Raw genomic sequence first — 22,785 nt, 5'->3', positions numbered from 1 at the left:
AATTTACTTATTTACAATCTATGCCGTTTTTCTTATTCTTACAATTTTTTGGTATTTTATTAGTGTTTTTTTTTTAACAACCTGCAACTCTACAACTCTTTTTTTCTTTTTTTAAAAAACCCACCTCTTTAAATCTGACTGGGTATAAACGAATGAATGTTGTATTTTAACGTATCTTTTACTTGTTTTTATTCAACTCCATATTTCTGTGAAGTGTCTTTGAGTATTTTGAAAAGCGCTATACAAATAAAATGTATTATTATTATTATTTTACCATCTACATGCTATTTAATGTTATTTGGTAGCCTTAAAATATAGTAATAAATCATGGTTGGGTATGGCTTGTAATTACTCACAAAATATACATATTTAAGCAAATTGGTCATATTTTTTGGATTCATCCCACATTCCTAAAACATGCTAGGTTAATTGGCAACTCCAAATTGTCCATAGGTATGAATGTGAGTGTGAATGGTTGTTTGACTATATGTGCCCGGTGATTGGCTGGCGACCAGTCCAGGGTGTACCCCGCCTCTCGCCCGAAGACAGCTGGGATAGGCTGCAGCATACTTGTCGCCCTAGTGAGGATAATAATAAATAATAAAATGCAAATATAAGGCATTCAGAAGATGCATTGAAAAAGTTGGTGATGATATGTAGTATTCTACACTTCTCACTAGGTGTCAGTCATGTTACTGTAATGTTCAATGAGACACAGGCAACAAACTTGATCACTGTAACAACAGCCTTTTATTGCAAGTCCTCTCACAACAGGCACAATAATCCCAAATATTCCATTTATAAATACTGAATCCTACTACCTTAAAGGTGATAAAATGGGCCCTATACCGTACAGCTTTGTGGAAAAGGTGAGTGAGGGAAAAAAAGGTAGGTATTTGAGAGGCCCATAAAACGTCTATTTTTGACACTAATAAAGCCTGGATTATGTTGCTGCATGGAGGCTGTAGCGGCTCGCTCCTCCCCCTCCAAGCCCTTTTCTGTAGCTTGACGTTGACATTCTCCTCCAATTACATATCCACCTTTGCTTTTTTTTATTTATGAATTATTACCATTTTTTGCAGTAAAATGATGCAAATTTACTGTGGCACGAATGCTAAATCGGGAACATGCAGGGATCCATTGCATAGGTAACACCACCCATCTTTCATGAATGAATTAGTAGTACTTTAGATATCATTATTTTTACTTTAAAGTACGGCCATTTTTTGATGCTCAATAAAAGAATTGTGCTGCTCTTCATCTTCATGTATGGTAAATGTAAAATGTTGTGCAGGAAGGATGGAGGTGTCATGTAGAGTCTTTGTGGATGCACAGCTGCTGTGTGATGCGTCTGGTCTTTCCACACAGGCTGAGGAGAGCAGCCAATGAGGCATTTGGTGCAGACACTCTGTGTTTGTGACACCTTGTGGTAGGTGGAGTCCCGGGTGGGGGGTGGGTGGGTTTGTGATGATGCTGTGGCTGAGCGAGCAGGGATGAAAGCAGAGGATGATGAGATGTAGCGCTGTTGCAGCGAGAGGACTCTTTCACTTTCTCCTCGCCCGCCCCCCCTAGTCCCCTGATGTGAGTCATGGAGGAGATTTAGCAGAGAAGAGCTGCCGTTAAGCAGGTAAGAGCGTCCTCTTTTCTATACACAACTTCTGTCAGAGTTGAGCTCACTTCTGGGATGTAGTGTGTCAGTGTGCGACATGATGACAACGATGGTGGTGGTGGTGGTCTGCACGTGTGTCTCGCTATAATGTTATCTCGTCTTCTCACTGAGAAATGACACACAGCTGCTGCAGCATCAGGACCGTGCAGCCTCTTGAGTGACAGCTGAGCTCCATCACATCTTTTATGGACGCTAAACTGTACATCAGCTTTGTCGTATGCCCCCCCCCCCCCCCCTTTAACCTGAGGGCAGGACCCCCGTCTGGTCTCAGCGGTGTGGGAATACAACCTCCCTCAGTGATGTGATGTGTTTGGTTTCTCGTTGGTTGGCTTGGAGTTAGCTACTTTGTTAGCGTGCAAGATTATGCTAAAACAATACATAAAACCTCAACCCATCAGCAATGTTACTGTACCTAAAGTTTTCAAAACATCATTTATTGTATTTATTGCCTGGTTGGAACGGCACCAACCCTGGTTTTGTTCTACCACCTGTGAAATAATGCTCTAAGTCTCAGGTAAGGCTTCTAGTTGAATATCAAAAGGAGTACATAGAAACTATTGCAATGCTGAAGAGAATTGGTCAGCCTACCAGCCAAAGTCTAGCGTTCTTTAAAGTAAAACTGAGTTCCTTTTCTCCATAAGCCTAATGTGGAGGCAGGCCCAATGATCAGGAGAACTTAACGTTAACCCTCAACTGTTGTGATGTGTGATGTGATTTCAACCAATCTTTGGCTAGGGAAACTCATTAGGGAACTGTGTGTGTGTTCCAAGTGAAATATCCAAAATCCAAAAAGTCCAGAAAATTTTCAGATACTAGTGACTTTTTCTCGTGTTATTTGATAATTTTGGAAACACCGGAAAAATACTGTATACCTCTTAAAGGTGCTGTCTGTCATGGTTAGGTACTACACTGGGGGTGTGAGCATTCAAACACATTATGTCCTGCCCTATTCTTGCTCTGTTTAACTTCATAATAATAATTATTATTAATTTTTTTTTTTTACTGGTTTCTGAAACCACTGTTTGGTACATACTAGTCGATGGTGGTGTTCTCATATTTTTTGGGCTCAAAAAAATGTAATTTGGAGCCAAGGTAGAATCGCACCTTTAAGAATATTCATTCATTCATTCATTCATTTTCTACCGCTTTTTCCTCACGAGGGTCGCAGGGGATGCTGGAGCCTATCCCAGCTGTCTTTGGGCAAGAGGCGGGGTACACCCAGGACTGGTCGCCAGCCAATCACAGGGCACATATAGACAAACAACCATTCACACTCACATTCATACCTATGGACAATTTGGAGTCACCAATTAACCTAGCGTGTTTTTGGAATGTGGGAGGAAACCGGAGTACCCGGAAAAAACCCACGCATGCACGGGGAGAACATGCAAACTCCACACAGAGATGACCAAGGGTGGAATTGAACCCTGGTCTCCTAGCTGTGAGGTCTGCGCGCTAACCACTCGGCTGCCATGCCGCCCCTTTAAGAATATACTTTTATATTTGAAAGGAGTCACTTCACCATCCGCTTGTTTCTTCCATAGCTCTTGGTCAAGGTTGAGTGCCTGAACAATGGCAATTAAAGAGAGTCACTTTTCAGAAAAATTAAAGGCGTTTGCAAAGGTGGGCTCTATGTACGTCCTCTCAAGGAGTCATATAAACAGAAACAAACACCATTATGTTATTTTGCGACCTTTATGACAGCTCATAGCCAGTGCTGTGGGGAAAGTACGTTTTTTGATTGATTGATTGATTTTTTGATTTTTTTTTGACAAATTTGATGATTATTGTACATTTTTGCCCTTACAAACACATGAAAAGTCCTGAATCGTAGACAGAAATTATTGTAGACAGAATGTAAAAAGGAAAATTAAAATAGAAAAATAATTAGTAAATGAATTTATATTTGACTGGGTGAATCCAGTCCACTTAATGCCAAGGAGCTCAGTTGTGGTGTCATGTGACCACATGACATTCTCCCAAGCCTGGTGTTGATGTTACATATATAAAAAATCCCAGCCATATTTGACGATATGGAGCGATTTTTTTTAAGGCACACAGAATATTGTGATCTTGGGCTATATAGGCAGGGTACCAACAGAAGGATTGGAATCTCAACATTCACCAGAAAAAAAAGTTTGTTTGTACCTTTTTCCATTCTTTAGTAATCAGGAAATATAGTAAACATAGGTAATATAATAAACTTTATTATAATATCATAAACATGTACATATATCAGTTCTCAACAAAAAAGAGGAGGAAAAAAGGCTTCAAGATTTCAGGCATAACTTTCACTCGGACACATATTAGCCTTATATATGTAGCCAAAATATCGAAACAAAGATGCCACAACATAAGCAACACCAAAATGGTGATTTTTTTTGACAAATATAACACATATTGTACAATAATTAAAAGTCCATATGTTACTTTTGAAATCCAAAAACAATATCCAAATTTAAAAAATACGTAGCCACTATATATATATATATATATATATATATATATATATATATATATATATATATATATATATATATATATATATATATATATATATATATATATATATATATATATATAATGTTCAGCAGCACTATAAACGTCTTGAGTACACTTGAGTGGTACTGCCAGTGCACTGCATTATGCAGTACTTCTCACACTTATGCACTCACAAGACTCCTTATCTCCAGGTGGGATATTTCCAAGCAGTCTTGAATGCATTTTGGCTCATAAAGACCATGTCCCTCCATTCACACACACACACACACACAGACACACACACACACTCCTTAGAAGTAGAATGAGTGCAGCATCAGTCTTGAAAGGCCTTTATTGAAAGTACATGACATGAAGGTCAAGAGGTGGTATCGATCCAATGCACCTCCGCTTCATCCTTGTTGACTCTTGTCTTTAACGTTTGTTCATTCTTCTCCCTCCGCTTCGTGTTTGCTGCCGTGTGCTTTATTGCACCTGGGATTAATCAATAAAGGAAAGCTCTAAAGCGTTATTGTCGTTGTTGTCAAGACATATAAAGAAATTGCAGCAGCAGCAGCTCTGTTAGATAAGAGCATCAAATACCAAGTGTCATATACATCATTCTAACCATTATGATCAGTCAGCCAGTAAATGTATTACTATTCTTTACTAGTGTAAAATAAATTCATTATTAATAGGGGTGTCACAAGACAAGACAATACACGAGATTGGGTTTGAGAACAACAAGAGATGAGATTTGAATTTTATGATATAAGTAATATCAAATACTATATGTGCCCTGTGATTGGCTGGCGACCAGTCCAGGGTACACCCCGCCTCTCGCCCAAAGACAGCTGGGATAGGCTCCAGCACCCCCGCGACCGCGAAAAAAGCGGTGGAAAATGAATGAATGAATGAATAATATCAAATATATGACGTTATATTGCAATGTACTCATTTAATTTTTACTCCGTTACACTCATCTGCACTCTGTGTGTATGCTACCGGCCCCGCCTCCACCCACAGAGACACTCTGTTCATGCTGTTGTTCTATGGAACAAACATGCCAGGGTGCTGAAACCAATCCACAGAGTGAACTCTCTTCCTGCTTGTTTAGAGGCAGGCCAGCAAACTTCATGAGTTAATTTGGATTAATTGTGTGATTAATGAATTAATTAAAAATTCTAGGCTTAGTGCCCAGGAGAAGGTTTTTTTTCTGTTTTATTTTTTGAAGTGATTTAAGTTTATTTATCGCTTTTGCAGAGCTGCTGCAAATGTGAATTTCTCCTGGAGATAAATGAACAATCAGTGAGATACATTATTCGATATTCATCACTAATTTGCTTTGTCACCTAGAAGTTGTTTTGTTTAAATAGCTTAGTATACATTGACCTATATTGGATTGCTTTTATCATTTTCAGTGCACAAAATGTATCCAAGTATCAGAGAATGTCTGCTGTCCAAATCACCAACACTCAAAACCATGAAAACATTTTCCTCCATCTGCTGCCTCTTAACACATCAAACTTTGATCCACACATCTGCTGCTCGTTAACACTTCTACTTTTACAAAGTGTTTTTCAGATGAGCACATTTATCACGCTGCTTTATAACGCCTGTGCTGTGTTTGCTGGCTGAATCATCGCTGTCTTATGAATACTGATATCAAACACACAATAAAAGACGCAGGTGTAAAATGACATGACAAAGCAGACTTGAATGCTCTTTTTTGATGCATTTTATGAGCATTGGCCGCAGTTAACACTGAGTGTGAATGGTTGTTTGACTATATGTGCCCTGTGATTGGCTGGCGACCAGTCCAGGGTGTACCCCACCTCTCACCTGAAGACAGCTGGGGTAGGCTCCAGCATACCCGCGACCCTAGTGAGGATAAGCGGTATAGAAAATGGATGGATAATATATATATACTGTACATATATAATAATAATAATAATACATTTTATTTGTATAGCGCTTTTCAAAATACTCAAATACACTTTACAGAAGAATGGAGTTGAATAAAGCAAGTAAACAGAGTAGAAGACACACCAAAATACAACATTCATTGGTTAATACAAAAGCGAGGCGGGGCACAGCAGTCAGATATAAAAAGTTAGACTTAGCTAGACAGATTTAATTAGGTGGGTTTTTAGTTGTTTTTTGAAACTGGGAAGGTCAGGGCAAGCACGGAGTGAATGGGGCAAAGAGTTCCAGAGGGGGGGGGGGCAGCGATGGAGAAGGCTCTGTCTCCCCAGGTTCGGAGCTTGGTCTTACAGGGGGGTGCCAGGAGGTTGGAGTCTGAGGAGCGAAGGGGACGTAGGGGATTGTGTGGATGGAGGAGGTCTGTGAGATATGGGGGGGTCAGATCGTGGAGGGCTTTGTAGGTGATGAGAAGAATTTTGAAGTGAATGCGTTGGGGGACGGGAAGCCAGTGGAGGTTTTGGAGGACAGGGGTAATGTGTTCACGGGAGCGGGTGGAAGTGAGGAGGCGGGCAGCGGAGTTCTGAATATATTGTAGTTTGTTGAGGGTTTTGGACGGTGTACCGTAGAGAATACTGTTGCAGTAGTCCTTTCTGGTTGTGATGAATGCATAGATCAGGGATTCAGCGGCAGAGAATGTAAGTGATGGACTATAAATAATTTTTTTTTAATCATATCCTATATGCATATGGAGTTCTTTCATCCTTTTTCCACAATTAACTGTAATTAACTGTAAGTTTGGAGCGCAAGACAGAAGCAGAGGCAATGTGCAAGACTAAGGTACAAGTGTCGCAGCATGGAAGACAGTCAGGCCTGATGAGCAATTGGCAGAAGGCATGCAGCAGGTGTGCAGCAGTTGGCTCTGCTCCAGGAATTACCCAAAAAATTGCATTGCAGCACTGAGAAAAAAGCGGCAACAAAACCAACACAACAGAATCCTGACAAATGCACAGCAACAATTATTCCATTATTTAAATAAAACATATATAATTCATTTGAATAATACTATAAATTATATAACACTTATTAATATATCAATCCTATAATATATATTTATTACAAAGAATTTATGGTTCAAGTCACATGATGTACCAATAAATGATTGACAAACAAAGAAAGGCACCAGGCTGTGAGACGCTGAAGCACTCGGCTGAGCAGGTAACCAAGGACGACCGTGGCCAAGATAAAAACCCAGTTCACATATAGATGGTCTAAGCAGCCCTTGGCAAAACCACTAAGCCAGACCCTGTGGTGGGCACCTTAGTAGACTTTGTAGCCAGCACTACCGAGACTAGAGAATGGTTCATAGTTAGGAAGCACCAACCACAGCGGAGTGGGCATGCCCAGAGGCGGCCCGTAGGGGGAATAAATTAAAACAGACTGTTTCGTAAGGAAGCACAAAGCAAAAGAAATACAGTTGGAATAGGTGCAGATTCGACAAAATCTAAAAAGTTTTCTATGAGGGTTATTGTGTGTAGCTGCTCTATAGGCGTCCACAACTCAATACAAAGGATAGAAAAATGAGCATAATGGGTCCCCTTTAAACCCTTGCTTCTTCTTGTGAAAGATGCAACGGCTGTAGGATATTTTTGTAGACTTACTGGTTGATCTCCCTGTGGCAAGAACTTGCGGCGGACAATGCCACCCACAGGGACGTTTGTGATCAACACGAACATGTTACGAGACACCTTGTAAATACATACTGTATTCAGTGTTCCCTCGCGACATTGTAGGTCACCTTTCATGGAGTCTGTTTTGTGGGTTTTGTAAGAGTGCCATCTTGAATATTTTTTTAACAGCATATGAACGTGCATTATGTTCTGCGTCCTTGTGGTGTATTAGAGTACATTATCGGTGCTCTGTTGTATGTATGTACCCTGCCTCTCGCCTGACGACAGCTGGGATAGGCTCCAGCATACCCGCGACCCTAGTGAGGATAAGCGGTATAGAAAATTTATATTATATATATGTTGTACATATATTAAATAACAAATTTTAATCATATCGTATATGCATATGACAGTATATGAACGTGCATTGTGTTCTGCGATCTTGTGGTGTATTAGAGTACGGTTTGTCGGTTTATTATTGTACTTATACTGTTAACACTAGAGGGTGTTGTACACTCATGTTGCAGACATGTGTACCTCCATCTTGTCTGTGTGTTTATATTCCTCACGAGGGTCGCGGGGGTTGCTGGAGCCGATCCCAGCTGTCTTTGACCGAGAGGCGGGGTACATCCTAGACTGGTCACCAGCCAATCACAGGGCACATATAGACAAACAACCATTCACACTCACATTCATACCTATGGACAATTTGGAGTCGCCAATTAACCTAGCATGTTTTTGGAATGTGGGAGGAAACAGGAGTACCCGGAGAAAACCCTGGAATTGAACCCTGGTCTCCTAGCTGTGAGGTCTGCGCGCTAACCACTAGCCGTGCCGCCCTTTATATATTTATATGTATATATATATATATATATTAGTATATATAATATTTTTTATCTATTTATGTAAATAAATATGTTTACTTTCCCAGCATTAAAAGCGTGTGTGTGTGTGTAGGCATTCTGTGTTGCATGGGAAAAGTATGTGGGGGGGGGCCTTTATCCCATCAGTTGGATGTCACGTTGTAATCTTCTTATAACACGAGGGGAAAAAAAGTAGCAAAAGCCGCTTTTGATTCCCATTTGGCAGCTCTAATCTTGTTCCCCCCTAAATCCTCTCCAAGATGATTTTGGTCAGCAATATTCAACTGTTGCTATCCATGCACACATCCATCCATCTATAAACCATATCCACATTTTAAAAAAGACCAATAGTATCAGGTGGACACACCACTGGCATATAAAGTACCACAGCATCTTGTGTTGTTGGCGTAGCGCAGGGGTGCTCACACTTTTTCAGCATGCGAGCTACTTTTAAAATGACCGAGTCAAAATGATCTACCCACTACAAAAATGCAAAACATCTATTTATTTTCAAATGTATTGAGGATTATTTGTACGTACAATGTATGTTGATGTACCTTACATAACCAAATGAGCCAATATTGCAAAACACACATAATTAACTATTAAAATTTTTTGTAATTACCTGAGTTTACTTTGATGACTTGCACTGAATTGAACCAGCCAGGGATGCATAGTCCGGACAGTAGCTGCTGATAGCCAGCCTCAAGCACACTTCCAAATGTTTATCAGTCATGGATAATATCCGTATCATAATATCCATATAATATTCCATATCCGTATGGAAGTGATATGTTTTTTGCCTTTTTACTTGGTCCAGTTTTTGCCTTTTTACTTGGTCCAGCTCCTTCACTCATTTTAGTGACCATAAACTTTAGCGAGGGCTTAAAATCTCGCAATTCGCCGACTAGCTTAGCACTTTGCATCGTTGTTTGCGCATGAGCGGTGACCTAAAGGTCAAAATTCAGTTGTCATCTGATTGGTTGTCCTGTATGTCAATCAAGTAACGGGGATGGATGATAGGCTGACATCGTAAGTTCTGCTGCACTTAGAGACGTTGTTTGATTTGATTGGTCGCCCGAAGGGCAACATTCTGTTATCTGAATGGCTGCCCTGTATATCAATCAAGTGACTGCATTGATGCTGGGATGATATTTTTTTAATGTCACGCCGCGATCGACCAGCGATCGACTAGTACCACCTCCGCGATCGACCGGTAGATCGCGATCGACTTAATGAGCACCCCTGGCGTAGCGAGTCCACATCACCTGCATTTGTAGTCTTTAATGTTGTTAAACCAGCCAGGACACCTCTAGTGTTGCACTGCCATTTACACAAATGAACTGTTAAAAGTCAACACGCGTAATGGGAGCCGTGGTGAGGAATACATTAATACATTGGTAAATTATGCAAATGAACTTGTATGAATAAATAACGATAGATTCATGTATGAATTCATTAATAAAAACGCATTTTAGGTGCATTTCGCACTGATTCCGATCATCCATAAGTGAAATCGGATGATACCAATACCATTCCCGATCCCATCCTCCAGCCGCATCCGCTGCCTTCTGAACCACGGATGCAGCCGACCCCCAGTTACTGCAGCAAAGCATGCTGGGAAACATGTAATTCCACAGCTGCAAACGCTTTGGCCTGTTTGGCTCACCACCTAAAGTTTTGGTCTCACCTCACCCACACAAAGTGACACTTTCAAAGTAAACTGTTTCAAAATAAGAGTCCCACCACTCTCTATGGGGCCGCCACAAATAGTCGCCCATCTTTTTCCAAGATTATTATATTATCTCCAAATTTGAGAGAGATTGTGAGCTTCCCACCATGACTAAGCTTGTCGCCATGGAGACCAGCATCTTCCCTTGCATCCTCATATCACTTTCCTGTGCACAAAGTAGCACAAGTGTCCTTTCCTCCTCCTCCTCCTTCTACTGTTCACAGGCTTAACTTCATTCATCTTCTACTTGATTTAACCTCTCATGCCCCCTCCCCTCTTCCATTAGCACACATTGTCATGTCCTCCATGACAAACAGCCAAGTGTCACTTCGCTGAAGTAACCCCCGATCCCCCCTCCTCCCCATGGTAATGAATGATTGACATGTCACAGGTGATGTCATATCCTGCAGCCATGATGGAACACAGAGCAGCTCTCATAAAACATTTTTACTGGAGTCTCGCTAGCACACGCCATGGATGCCGCCCCATGAATCATTCATGAGGCAGTCGGCCACACAACACAACACAACACATACACTACACGGATAGATGGATGGATAGATGGATAGATGGATAGATGGATAGATGGATGGATGGATGCACACAGGAGTGAAGTGTTGTTTATTGACATCTGCTCTATAGGTGTCCACAACTCAAAACACAGAAAATGAGCAGTTGTTGTCATTGACTAATATTTACATTTGTTTGGTGATCTGAAACATTTCAGTGTGACAAACATGCAAAAAAAAAAAAATCAATCAGGAAGGGGCAAACATTTTTTCACAGCACTGTATACGTGTGTGTGTATAGGGTATTGAAATTGCCTTCGCCTGCCATCAGGGCCACAGAGAGGTGTGGCTTGCCATGATGCGCATGCATTAATTAATCACAACACATTTTCAACTCAACACTTTCACACAACACATTTTAAAATAACACGTTTTGACCCACAGAATGTAACACATGGAGCTGTAGTGAAAAAAACCCTGTTTTGTGTTGCACAGGATGTTGTCAAAAAACCTGTGTGGCCTTGTTGGAGGTCTGCACGGGAGACATTCTCGCTGTTTATGGTTGTTATTTGATCTTGAAGCTTAATATTCAGGAGTAATTCCATCTCTCTGTCAGTTTACATCCTCAATTTGAAGTCGGCCTGGTTGTGTATGTTTTTTCCACAAATGAAATCGGAAAATCGGAACCAAAGCACTGAAAAGGTTTGTATATTTTTCTGTTTTTAATAAATGCGTTTTTTTTTTGGGGGGGGGGGGGCTGATGCGGCCCAGCCTTGCCTAGACCCTAGCTCCAGTGACCCCCAGGTAAATTGAGTTTGAGACCCCTGCTATAGACTGTCCTTTATGGACACTATAACCACACTTTGTAAATATACAACCCCGGAAGCTGGCAACGATAACCCAGTCTCTCCAACGACGTTCTAGAGTAGGGGTGTCAAACTCATGCAATAAAGGGCTGAGACACTGCAGGTTTTCGGTCCAACCAGTTTCTCCAGCAGGTGATTTAAAGAATGAGATCCTTCCCTCAAATTAAGAGGTGTTGATTATAAAAATCACCTGTTTTGGTGTCTCGGCCAACCTTTGCACAAGTTTGACAGCCCTGTTCTATAGTTGTTCTTGCAAAAATCACCCAGAAAATTAATTGTGTTTTGCCTGAACGCCACAAATCAATGATTAGCCACTCATAGTAATGCATAGGCAGAGTTAAATCCTGCTTTGTAATAAACAGCTAAATAAAGGTAAAAAAAAATTGGTTTGGGCCGAATGCAGCCTTTTGAAGGCATGTAAACACCTTCATTCGATGGTGTTTTGGCCGACTGGTCAGGAGATCCGGAAAACCTGTGTGCATGTTCTCCCTGTGCATGTGTGGGGTTTTCTCCGGGTACTCCGGTTTCCTCCCATATTCCAAAAACATGCTAGGTTAATTGGCCACTCCAAATTGTCCATAGGTATGAATAGTCGTTGATATTTTTCAACAACCACCGTATCCTTGACATATTGTCTCCCATGCACACTGCATGCTGGAGACCAAATGTATACACTAGGGTGTTTTTCTATGTGTGTACTTTTTTTTTAGCTCTTGTCTGGTGAGGAGCAAGCACCCATACATTTTTAAAGAGTACCCCCCACCCCCACACACACAAACACCCAATAGTGCAACAGCGAGATGAGAAGATGAGAGTAATGGCTGGAAGGGGAGAAGCTAACTGGCCCCCACCATCTTGGTGAATAAGTAAAGATTTAGAAGCCGGCGGTCGCTTTAAAAGTCTCTGCTCAGAGCAAGAGACTGATGACGGCCTATTTACTCATTCACCATTACACACACACACACACACACACACACTTTGTGAGGCTGTGTCAGCGCTCTAACTGTGAACACCCGTTTGCATTTGGAAAGCTTCAGCAGCACACGATGATGTGGAGGGAAAAAAAAGTGATGGACATTAAGTAATGTTTGGACTTTGGCCACTTCATTAGGTACACCATCCAATGTGAGCCAATATGCATCATTTGCTTTTACAAAGACAATAATGCTCATGTTTGAGTGACACTGGTTATAAACATTGTTACGTTTGTAAAGGCTAAATTGCTGTCATTAAATGTATGTACCTAATGAAGTGTCCTGCTCAGTGTGCAGTCAGTAATAAAATATGTGAGCAATGAACTGAGAGTAGCAGAGTATTTATCATCCATAGAGCCAATGTTTTGTCACTTTAGGGAGCAGAAATGTGATGTATCTGAAGCGCGGTGCCAAAAAATCGAGGAACATTTGCCGACTTTCATCACAAAGTCTGAGGTTTGAGACGTCAACGTTTTGTTGCAAAGACCATAAATCGTGCGATTAATGTGTTTCTTTGTCAAAGTGACCCTGACAGCACATCGTTGTCGTCATAAATCATATCAATAAAACAAAAAGCACACTTTAGTGTTTGTCGCTCCACACAAGCCTTATAAGAACAATGTGTGTGTTTTATAACAGGTGGACTCATTGTGCCCCCCCCCCCTCCACATCTTTGAATGGATTTGTTGCATATAGCAGATATTCAATGTATGTTGTCGCTAACCTTCAATGTACACTAAACTTAAGCAAAATAAGTCACGACTTATTACTTTGTGGAGAAAGCCTTGTTGACAAGCACAGGGGTCAGATGTTTCTTGGAGTTGGTCTCAGTTTTGGTGTAAGTCCTGATGTTTCATATTCTCCCAAACCTTGCCTGAGTCATTCAGTATATGGGTCTTCTTGACCAAGTGGACCTTGCTGGCTTTTCAGGATCTCAATTTATTACAGCGGTCTGCACAGCAGTCGTGTGGTTAACACGCAGCTAGGAGACCCGGATTCAATTCCACCCTCGGCCATCTCTGTGTGGAGTTTGCATGTTCTCCCCGTGCATGCGTGGGTTTTCTCCGGGTACTCCGGTTTCCTCCCACATTCCAAAAACATGCTAGGTTAATTGGCCACTCCAAATTGTCCATAGGTATGAATGTGAGTGTGAATGGTTGTTTGTCTATATGTGCCCTGTGATTGGCTGGTGACCAGTCCAGGGTGTACAGCTGGGATAGGCTCCAGCACCCCCTGCGACCCTCATGAGGATAAGCGATAGAAAATGAATGAATGAATGCACGGCGGTGGAAAGTGGTTAGCGCACAGGCCTCACAGCAAGGAAACCCAAGTTCAATTCCACCCTCGGCCATTTCTGTGTGGAGTTTGCGTGTTCTCCCCGTGCATGTGTGGGTTTTCACCCACATTCCAAAAACATGCTAGGTTAATTGGCGACTCCAAATTGTCCATAGGTATGAATGTGAGTGTGAATGGTTGTTTGTCTATATGTGCCCTGTGATTGGCTGGCGACCAGTCCAGGGTGTATACTGCCTCTCAGCCGAAATCAACTGGGATAGGTTTCAGCACCTCCCACAAACCTCGTGAGGATAAGCGGTAGAAAATGAATGAATGAATTTATTACAGTAAAGTGGGCTCCTCATACTTTTATTGCTGACTGTGCTCCAAACTCTCTTGACATCATTAACTAGCTCCGCCCTCGTAATTCTGGACCATTGACTGTTATCTTGTATGTCTTCCAATAATGAATTTGTCGTCATCTGCACTTGTTTTGGTCTGCTGCCCCCCTGTTGTCTCTTTTATGTCCTGCAGTGGACTCCTGCCTTGCTCTCCTGGTCTGCACACCTGTTGCCCATCAGCCATTAGGCCTTCATATACCACTCCACTTGCATTGTTCACCTGTCAGATCATTTACCTTGTCATGCCTCGTCCACCCCTGACCTTTTGTCTCTCTGCCCTGTAACTTGTTTGCTACTTTGTACTCTTTTGTTTGTACTTTTAGCTTCCCATTGATCTTCTGTCACTGCCGTCTTTTGTTGTGCTTTGTTTTTCCTCCTTTTTGAACGCCCTTTGTTGATTATTAAATACTTGGTCTTTACTCCGGGGTCCTCAACACCTGGCACAAGTGCCATCCAATGTAACAGAATTATTGGTCTCTTTAGCACCAGCCTTCTTATTGATGGTCGTCTTATAGTCAGTCCCAGGCTTGTGCAGGTCTACAATCCTTCTGCCACAGGTCCTGCCACAGTTCTTTGGTCTTACCCACGGTGGTGTAGAGGTTTGAATAGAACTGTTTCTGGTGTTTCACTGGTGTTTTTCTTCCCATATAAATTCAGATTAGGAGTATGTTCTTAAAGTGACAGGACCAATTTGTATGCTTTATAGACTCATAACTGATCTGAGGGGAGTCAGAATGCTTCCTGTTAAAACAAATCAGATTTAGTCCCCTGACATGTTATTAAAACATACATGGTACATGTACTCATACTGACATTTTTAGATATTTCCTGTTATTTGCAACGTTCGCAGTATGAAGTGTAAATGTGTTGTTTGGTGCTGAGTAGAAACAGCAAGATGTTTTTCTGAGTGCTTTTGCTGTCTGAGGAGAGAAAAGGGAAATCAATTTTTCAGTAAGCATATTATGTCTTGTGGGCCAACCTTTGACTTGCAACTAAATTAGACGTTCCTTGCAATAATTGGTTCCCGAAGGTGCTCTGTCATAACTTTGGAAAAGGAATGAAAACAAAGCACAGGCTAAAAAAAATAATGATGCATACTTGCTAGGCTGCTATTAAATAGGAGTGTGTACTTCATCTAAAGTATTCTCCCTGTCAACAAGGTGGACTGTGTTTAATGTGGGGGTCAGTGCCTGAGAGGCTGTGGAGTTCTCACTGCTGCTGACGCTAATGAGGATAGACGCTCCTCAGCAGTCGCAGCCTTGACCCACATTAGTGGTGCACCCGGGGCCCGCTGAGACAGGATGGCGAATAATCTCTCCATGTTTGATTTGAGTCACACCATGCAAACTTGCCTTGGCTATCAGTTAACGCTGGAGGAGCAACAAGCATTGCAAACACAAAACGATGGCAAGGAAATACATTTACTCCAGGGGAAAGCATGCAGATAGCCTTTGAAATGTTGTCTGGAATCTAACATTTTCAATGGAAGACTACTGGAGAATAATTAATCATGCAGTCATCCATCCTCACTAGGGTCGATGTTGTATGCTGGAGCCTATCCCAGCTGTCTTTGGGCAAGAGGCGGAGTACACCCTGGACTGGTTGCCAGCCAATCACAGGGCACATATAGACAAACAACCATTCACACTCACATTCATACCTATGGACAATTTGGAGTCACCATCCATTCATTCATTCATTCATTTTCTACCGCTTTTTCCCCACGAGGGTCGCGGGCATGCTGGAGCCTATCCCAGCTGTCTTGGGGCGAGAGGCGGGGTACACCCTGGACTGGTCGCCAGCCAATCACAGGGCACATATAGACAAACAACCATTCACACTCACATTCATATCAATGGACAATTTGGAGTCACCATTCATTCATTCATTTTCTACCGCTTTTTCCTCACGGGGGTCGTGGGGGTGCTGGAGCCTATCCCAGTTATCCCTGTTTTTGGAATGTGGGAGGAAACCGGAGTACCCCGAGAAAACCCACGCATGCACGGGTAGAACATGCAAACTCCACACAGAGATGGGCGAGGGTGGAATCGAACCCTGGTCCTCCTAGCTGTGAGGTCTGTGCACTAACCACTCGCCCGCCGTCACCAATTAAGCTAAAATGGATGTTTTTGGAATGTGGAACCCACACACACACACAGGGAGAACATGCAAACGCCACACAGATGTCCAAACGGAGAATCAAACCCAGGTCTTCCCGATCTCCTGACTCCATGCAGTCAATACAACCAAAATGCAACTAAATCCTCTTCTGCTTATCTGAGGTTGGGTTGCGGGGGCTACAGCGTAAAACAAAATGTCTTGGTTTTCCTTTCCCCGGCTGCTTGTACCTCTTGGCGAATCCTGAGGCGTTTCCAAGCCATCTGAGAGATATACTCTCTCTATACGTGTCCAGGGTCTTCCCAGAGGCCTCCTACAAATTGGATGCACCCTGAACACATCCCCAGGGAGGCCACCTCATCTGGCTCATCTGGAGCAGCAGCTTTACGACGAGGAGAGCCCATCCACCCAATGGCGAAAACTCAATTCAGCATTGTGTACCCATGCACCATCTTGTCTTTTCTGCCTCTACTCAAAGTCCATGACCATAGGTGAGGGTAGGAACGTAGATGGACCTATAAATTGAAAGCTTTGCCTTTTCGCTCAGCTCCCACTTGAACCGATGAACCGACGCAGAGTCCACAGAGGATATAACCTTCACTGCGGCGTGGGAAAGGCAGTGATGACAGTTTGGACTAGTTTATTACACGGTGGCTCCACACAAAAAAAAAATGTGTAATTCAGAGAAAAGAGTGAATTTTTGTGATGTTGAATACTGAGTGGTGGCACGGCGGTCTAGTGGTTAGCGCGCAGACCTCACAGCTAGGAAACCAGGGTTCAATTCCACCCTCGGCCATCTCTGTGTGGAGTTTGCATGTTCTCCCCGTGCATGTGTGGGTTTTCTCCGGGTACTCCGGTTTCCTCCCACATTCCAAAAACATGTTAGGTTAATTGGCGACTCCAAATTGTCCATAGGTATGAATGTGAGTGTGAATGGTTGTTTGTCTATATGTGCCCTGTGATTGGCTGGCGACCAGTCCAGGGTGTACCCCGCCTCACGCCCGAAGACAGCTGGGATAGGCTCCAGCACCCCCGCGACCCTGAGGAAAAAGCGGTAGAAAATGAATGAATGAATGAATACTGAGTCTGAATGTCCTGAATGAGCAGTTTTCATGTTTTATTAAGTTAATAAATGTGAGAAATGTGGAAGTGGTAAAAATGAATTTAGTCATTTTAAATGGGAAGTTTGTCAAAGAAATGTATGAAAGTAAAGCTAAAGTACAATCTTGCTGTGACTGTAAGCATTGGCGCGGAGACTCCATTTAAAAATGGTCTGAGGTCAAAGTTCTTCCTGCAGTGAAATATTATAAGTGATGACAAAATGATGTGGCGTTAAAGACATGCTATATACTTGGTAGCGGCTAAGAGGCTAATGGTATTATTGATGGATTCTTGCTTGGAGCTGACAGCCCACAAAGTCACAGTAAAGTAAAATCATCAATCACAGCAGCAACAAGTATGTCATCCGTCGTCAAGGACGCACCCTCCCCTCCGGTAGAGGTCCTCCACGCAGGCCCAAGTCCGCTCCTGACACAAAGTGGGATTAAACGCCTCCCTGAAGGGCACCTTGATGGAGAGTCCTCTTCTTCACCGTCACTAGTGCTCTGTTGTCACGGATACAAACGGCGGAGACAGCATTCGTCCACGTCATCCTTTTATACGTTCACACACAAGATGCTTTTTTCTTTTCACCTGCGTGAATATACATTTAAAGTCAGTTTCTAAATGTATATTTCATTCCTTGTGTACCTTCATTACCTTGTATTAACATGTAATTATCACATGTAAACACCTTAGTCTGACTTTTTAAAGGTCAGAGCGGAGACTAGGTAACCAATCGCTCGTGCAGTAACGCCTCCTTTATCATGATTACTGTTCAAGCTAAAATGTGATAACGTGATGAGAAGGTGGCGGCACGGCGGTCGAGTGGTTAGCTCGCAGACCTCACAGCTAGCAGACTAGGGTTCAATTCCACCCTCGGCCATCTCTTCCTCCCACATTCCAAAAACATGCTAGGTTAATTGGCCACTCCAAATTGTCCATAGGTATGAATGTGAGTGTGAATGGTTGTTTGTCTATATGTGCCCTGCGATTGGCTGGCCACCAGTCCAGGGTGTACCCCGCCTCTCGCCCAAAGACAGCTGCGATAGGCTCCAGCACCCCCGCGACCCTCATGAGGAAAAAGCGGAAGAAAATGAATGAATGAATGATGAGAAGGTGAAGATGATTGGCATTCAACACCACCTGCCACATTGTTGCCATCAAAAACTACGCCAAGAGTGGTAGTAATAGGAGAATAGAATCATCCCCTTGATGGAAGACGATAAAAACAAACGCGGTGCATTGTAAACTAGCGTAAACAAAGGAGGGCTTTATCTATTCATAGACGTGCCTTCATTTCCATAGAAATCTATTGTGACCTAGACGAGGATTGTTCAAGGCTTTACATTCAAAAGACAAACAGAGAATTGTATCAGTTGCAAAAAACACACAGTGGTTGGTCTTATGCAGGACTTTATTCTCCAACTGCTCGCAACTTCTCATTATACACTCATTAAACACTTGCCCCAAACCCGACGAGGTGAGAGACATGCCACTAGTGTCCACTACTGAATAAATCTAATTTATCAGGTGCATGTGATGCCTTTTGTTTTGTTTTTCCATCTTTTCTATTCAATGGTTATTGTGTTAGCTGATCCTTTTAACCCAGTCGCCTATTTGTTTTTTATAAGAAATTACTTTTAAAGTGATGAGTATTGATTGCTCATTGCAAGTACAGGAGGTCATCACAAGTTCACTCACCACACAATATAGTTTTACATTTGTGGTCTTATATGCGTGTAAATGATGAGTGAAAGAGATAAATCAACATTTCAAGTTACTTTTACCCTCACTGAAGATGCAACTATGTTGCTAAAATAATGCATAAGGCTAAAAACAACCAATTACCCAAAAATGTCATCCAATACTTCTCTACAAGAGAGGAGAAATATGATCTCAGGGAAGAACTACATTTGAAACACTTATATATATATCACTATATATATAGCTATATATATCACTATATATCACTATATTGACAGTTACTATGGTACCCATTATGTCATTATGTATGGTCATATACAAATTGCATTACTAAAAAAAAACCTTATTATGTATTATGGAAAGCAGGAAGTGAACAAATGTAACAGTTACTGATTGTAAAAGTACCAGATGGAGGGGTAGGATTTAATAAGCTTTGCTTCGTCCTACTCCTTTTGGACATGTGGAACTGTGAACTGATTATGTGATGCATTCAATTGTAATCTGATGCATGTTCAAATGAAATAAAACCGTTACCATTACCATGTTCATTTATCCCTTTCGGTCTTCATCTCTTGTGGGAAAAAAATGTTTCAGTTAACATCCATTTCAACAATGAATGACACTAACCAAAGTTCCATTGTACTTTGAAGTTGGCCCAGTTAGCTTGTGACTGTAAGTCGTTTATTTCAACAAACTGGTACCTCAAGCAGTGTGTATTAGTATCTTGTAGTCAGGAAACATAAACTGTGGCTGGAGTGCAGAGCTTATCAGTAAACAGCCACAAAGAAGACCACAAAAGGCTTTTCAATGGTTTTAACTAAGATTGTTTTTCCAATATAAGCTGCACTAGTCAATGTTTTCACTCTATCATTAAAAAGGCGTGGCTTCTGGTATTCTCATGAAGTCATAAAGGCTGATTTAGGCCAACCTGACTGTGTGTGTGGGGGTTGGGGGGGGGCATAAACATGTCAACCTGCCATCTTTTACAACTAACACTGATTCAAATGCAAGTGTGCACTTCAGTGTATGTTCTAGCCTTTATTTCACTTATTACTCATCTCTTAAGCATTTTATTGTGTTACAGTATTGCCAAATTACAAAGTGTGATTTATTTTATATTTTATTAGTTTTATTTTTTTTTATAACATTGGATATGATTCGTACCAAGTACCAGAACTATGAGATGAGAATGAGCCGTGGGTTGTGTTGTACGTGCAGTGAGAGACGAGATGGTGAGGTTCCTGTGGAAGTGGGTGGACAAGATGAGGTGCTTGAGGAAAAGATCCATGCTGCCTCTGCTGGGCTTCCTCATCACCTTCCTGCTGCTCTTCAACCTCTACATGGACGACAGATACGTGCTGGTAAGGTTGAATTCTTTAGACACTTTGGACATCCCTCTGAAGAAAAGACGTCTTAATGTAATTTTGTTTTCCAACAGGAGGCTCAGAAACGACAGCTCGGAGACACTCTGATGCATCCAGCGAGCTCTGACAGATACAGCCACACTTTCAGAGACCTGTCCAACTTCTCTGGGACCATCAACGTGACGTATCGTTACCTCGCAGGGTTTCCTTTGCCCAGGAAAAGTAGGTATTCTAAGCAAGCCTTGTGATGCCATATTTTAAGATTTACCGCCATTGAGATTTTATGATGTGTTCAGAGTACCTAACCATCGGGCTGTCGTCGGTGAAGCGAAAGCGAGGGAACTACCTCCTGGAGACCATCAAGTCCATCTTTGATCAGTCCAGCTATGAGGAGCTGAAAGAAATCGTGGTGGTAGTCCACCTGGCCGACTTTGACCCGGTATGGTGCGAGAACCTGGTGCAGGAGATGAGCAGGAAGTTCGGCCACCACATCATCGCGGGTCGCCTCCTGGTGATCCAGGCTCCAGAAGAGTACTATCCATCTCTGGATGGCCTGAAGAGGAACTACAATGATCCCGAGGACAGGGTGCGTTTCCGCTCCAAGCAGAATGTGGACTACGCCTTCCTGCTCAACTTCTGCACCAACCTGTCAGACTTCTACATGATGCTGGAGGACGACGTGCGCTGCTCCCGCAACTTCCTGACGGCCCTGAAGAAGGTGATCACCTCCAGGGAAGGTTCCTACTGGGTGATGCTGGAGTTCTCCAAGCTGGGCTACATCGGGAAGCTGTACCACTCCAGGGACCTGCCTCGTCTGGCTCACTTCCTGCTCATGTTCTACCAGGAGATGCCGTGCGACTGGCTCCTCATCCACTTCAGGGGTCTGCTGGCCCAGAAAGACGTGATCCGCTTCAAGCCCTCCCTCTTCCAGCACATGGGCTACTACTCGTCTTACAAAGGGGCTGAGAACAAGCTGAAGGATGACGACTTCGAGGAGGACTCAGTCGACATTCCCGACAACCCTCCGGCCAGCCTTTACACCAACATCAACGTCTTTGAGAACTACGACGCCACCAAGGCTTACAGCACCGTGGACGAATACTTCTGGGGGAAGCCTCCTTCTACCGGAGACTTCTTTGTCATTGTCTTCAACCAGTCCACCAAAATCAGCAAAATAAACATCGTCACAGGCACAGAAGATCGCCAGAACGACATCCTTCACCACGGAGCTCTGGAAGTGGGTCATAAGAGCGTGGAAGGCAAGCAGGGGAGACAGTGCTCGTCCTACATCACGCTGGGGGAGTTTAAGGGTGGGAAGATCGAGGCCATGAACGTGCACCGCAAAATCGGCTTTGACATTGAGTGCGTGCGAATAGTAGTGACGGCCGGTCAGAAGGAATGGATCATCATAAGGACTATCAGTCTATGGACCGCTCAGCCGCTCGGCCCATTAATCCTGTGACCATCTCTTCTGTCTTCATTGTTTCATGCATTCAGGCATTCCTTTGGGACAACTGCAGGGGTTTATGGAACAAAATCATTTATATTTTCTTGGCTTCACAGATGTACGTATTTTGCTTTTCAATCATTTTCCATATCTGTCAAATATTATGCAGAATCCGACCTTTATAATTTTCCTAATATAAAAAAATGTTAATTTGTCTGGTGTCATGTTTTCAATTGTGACAACACCTAAAATGTATCACTCACATTCAAAGTTTCATATGAAAGATAATAATAATTGTATTCAATTGTATTCACATTATATGAAACAGCAAAACATTTGACTACAACAATTGAGAAAAGCAACAAAAATATCTGTCAAATTATTTCTAGAGCATGAAACGTTAATTAAATCTCAAAGTAAATTAAGGTTGCCTTTTTTAGGCGCGCTAAAATGTGTTCTTAAAAGACACTATTGGCAACGTCTAGAAATAGTACTGTCGATCAGTTGTTTTCTTTTCTTTACTTTGCTGCCATCTAGTGGTCAAAATTACGTATTACTTTTATTACATGTCTGAGTTAAAGCGTCAGTTAATTAGCAAACATTTTTAATTGCTATATAATTCATATATTTATACACTTGACTCCATTTAAATATATATTTTCTGTATATAAATGTATAGTCCTTTTTAATTCAA

General features: G+C 42.2%; 1 protein-coding gene across 1 annotated transcript; it reads left to right on the top strand.

Annotated features, from left to right (window-relative positions):
* Positions 1-1,504: 1,504 nt before the first annotated feature.
* Positions 1,505-22,585, top strand: LOC131131206 (alpha-1,3-mannosyl-glycoprotein 4-beta-N-acetylglucosaminyltransferase C-like). Its single transcript, XM_058075686.1, has 4 exons — positions 1,505-1,627; positions 20,499-20,641; positions 20,719-20,866; positions 20,941-22,585. The coding sequence occupies exons 2-4, from the start codon at positions 20,510-20,512 to the stop codon at positions 22,104-22,106; spliced, it is 1,446 nt and encodes a 481-aa protein (XP_057931669.1). The 5' UTR covers positions 1,505-1,627; positions 20,499-20,509; the 3' UTR covers positions 22,107-22,585.
* The last annotated feature ends 200 nt before the right edge of the window (positions 22,586-22,785 follow it).

The sequence above is a fragment of the Doryrhamphus excisus genome, chromosome 6 (genome assembly GCF_030265055.1).
Source record: "Doryrhamphus excisus isolate RoL2022-K1 chromosome 6, RoL_Dexc_1.0, whole genome shotgun sequence".
NCBI lineage: Eukaryota > Metazoa > Chordata > Actinopteri > Syngnathiformes > Syngnathidae > Doryrhamphus > Doryrhamphus excisus.
The sequence above is the reverse complement of the archived record's forward strand: the minus strand, read 5'-3'. Positions and strand labels throughout refer to the sequence as shown.

Bases quoted from the DNA above. Each gene is read 5' to 3' on its own strand.
- LOC131131206 (XM_058075686.1), top strand. From the start codon at position 20,510: ATGGTGAGGTTCCTGTGGAAGTGGGTGGACAAGATGAGGTGCTTGAGG. The intron at 20,642-20,718 runs GTAAGGTTGAAT...GTTTTCCAACAG, and splicing joins TGGACGACAGATACGTGCTG to GAGGCTCAGAAACGACAGCT. The intron at 20,867-20,940 runs GTAGGTATTCTA...TGATGTGTTCAG, and splicing joins GTTTCCTTTGCCCAGGAAAA to AGTACCTAACCATCGGGCTG.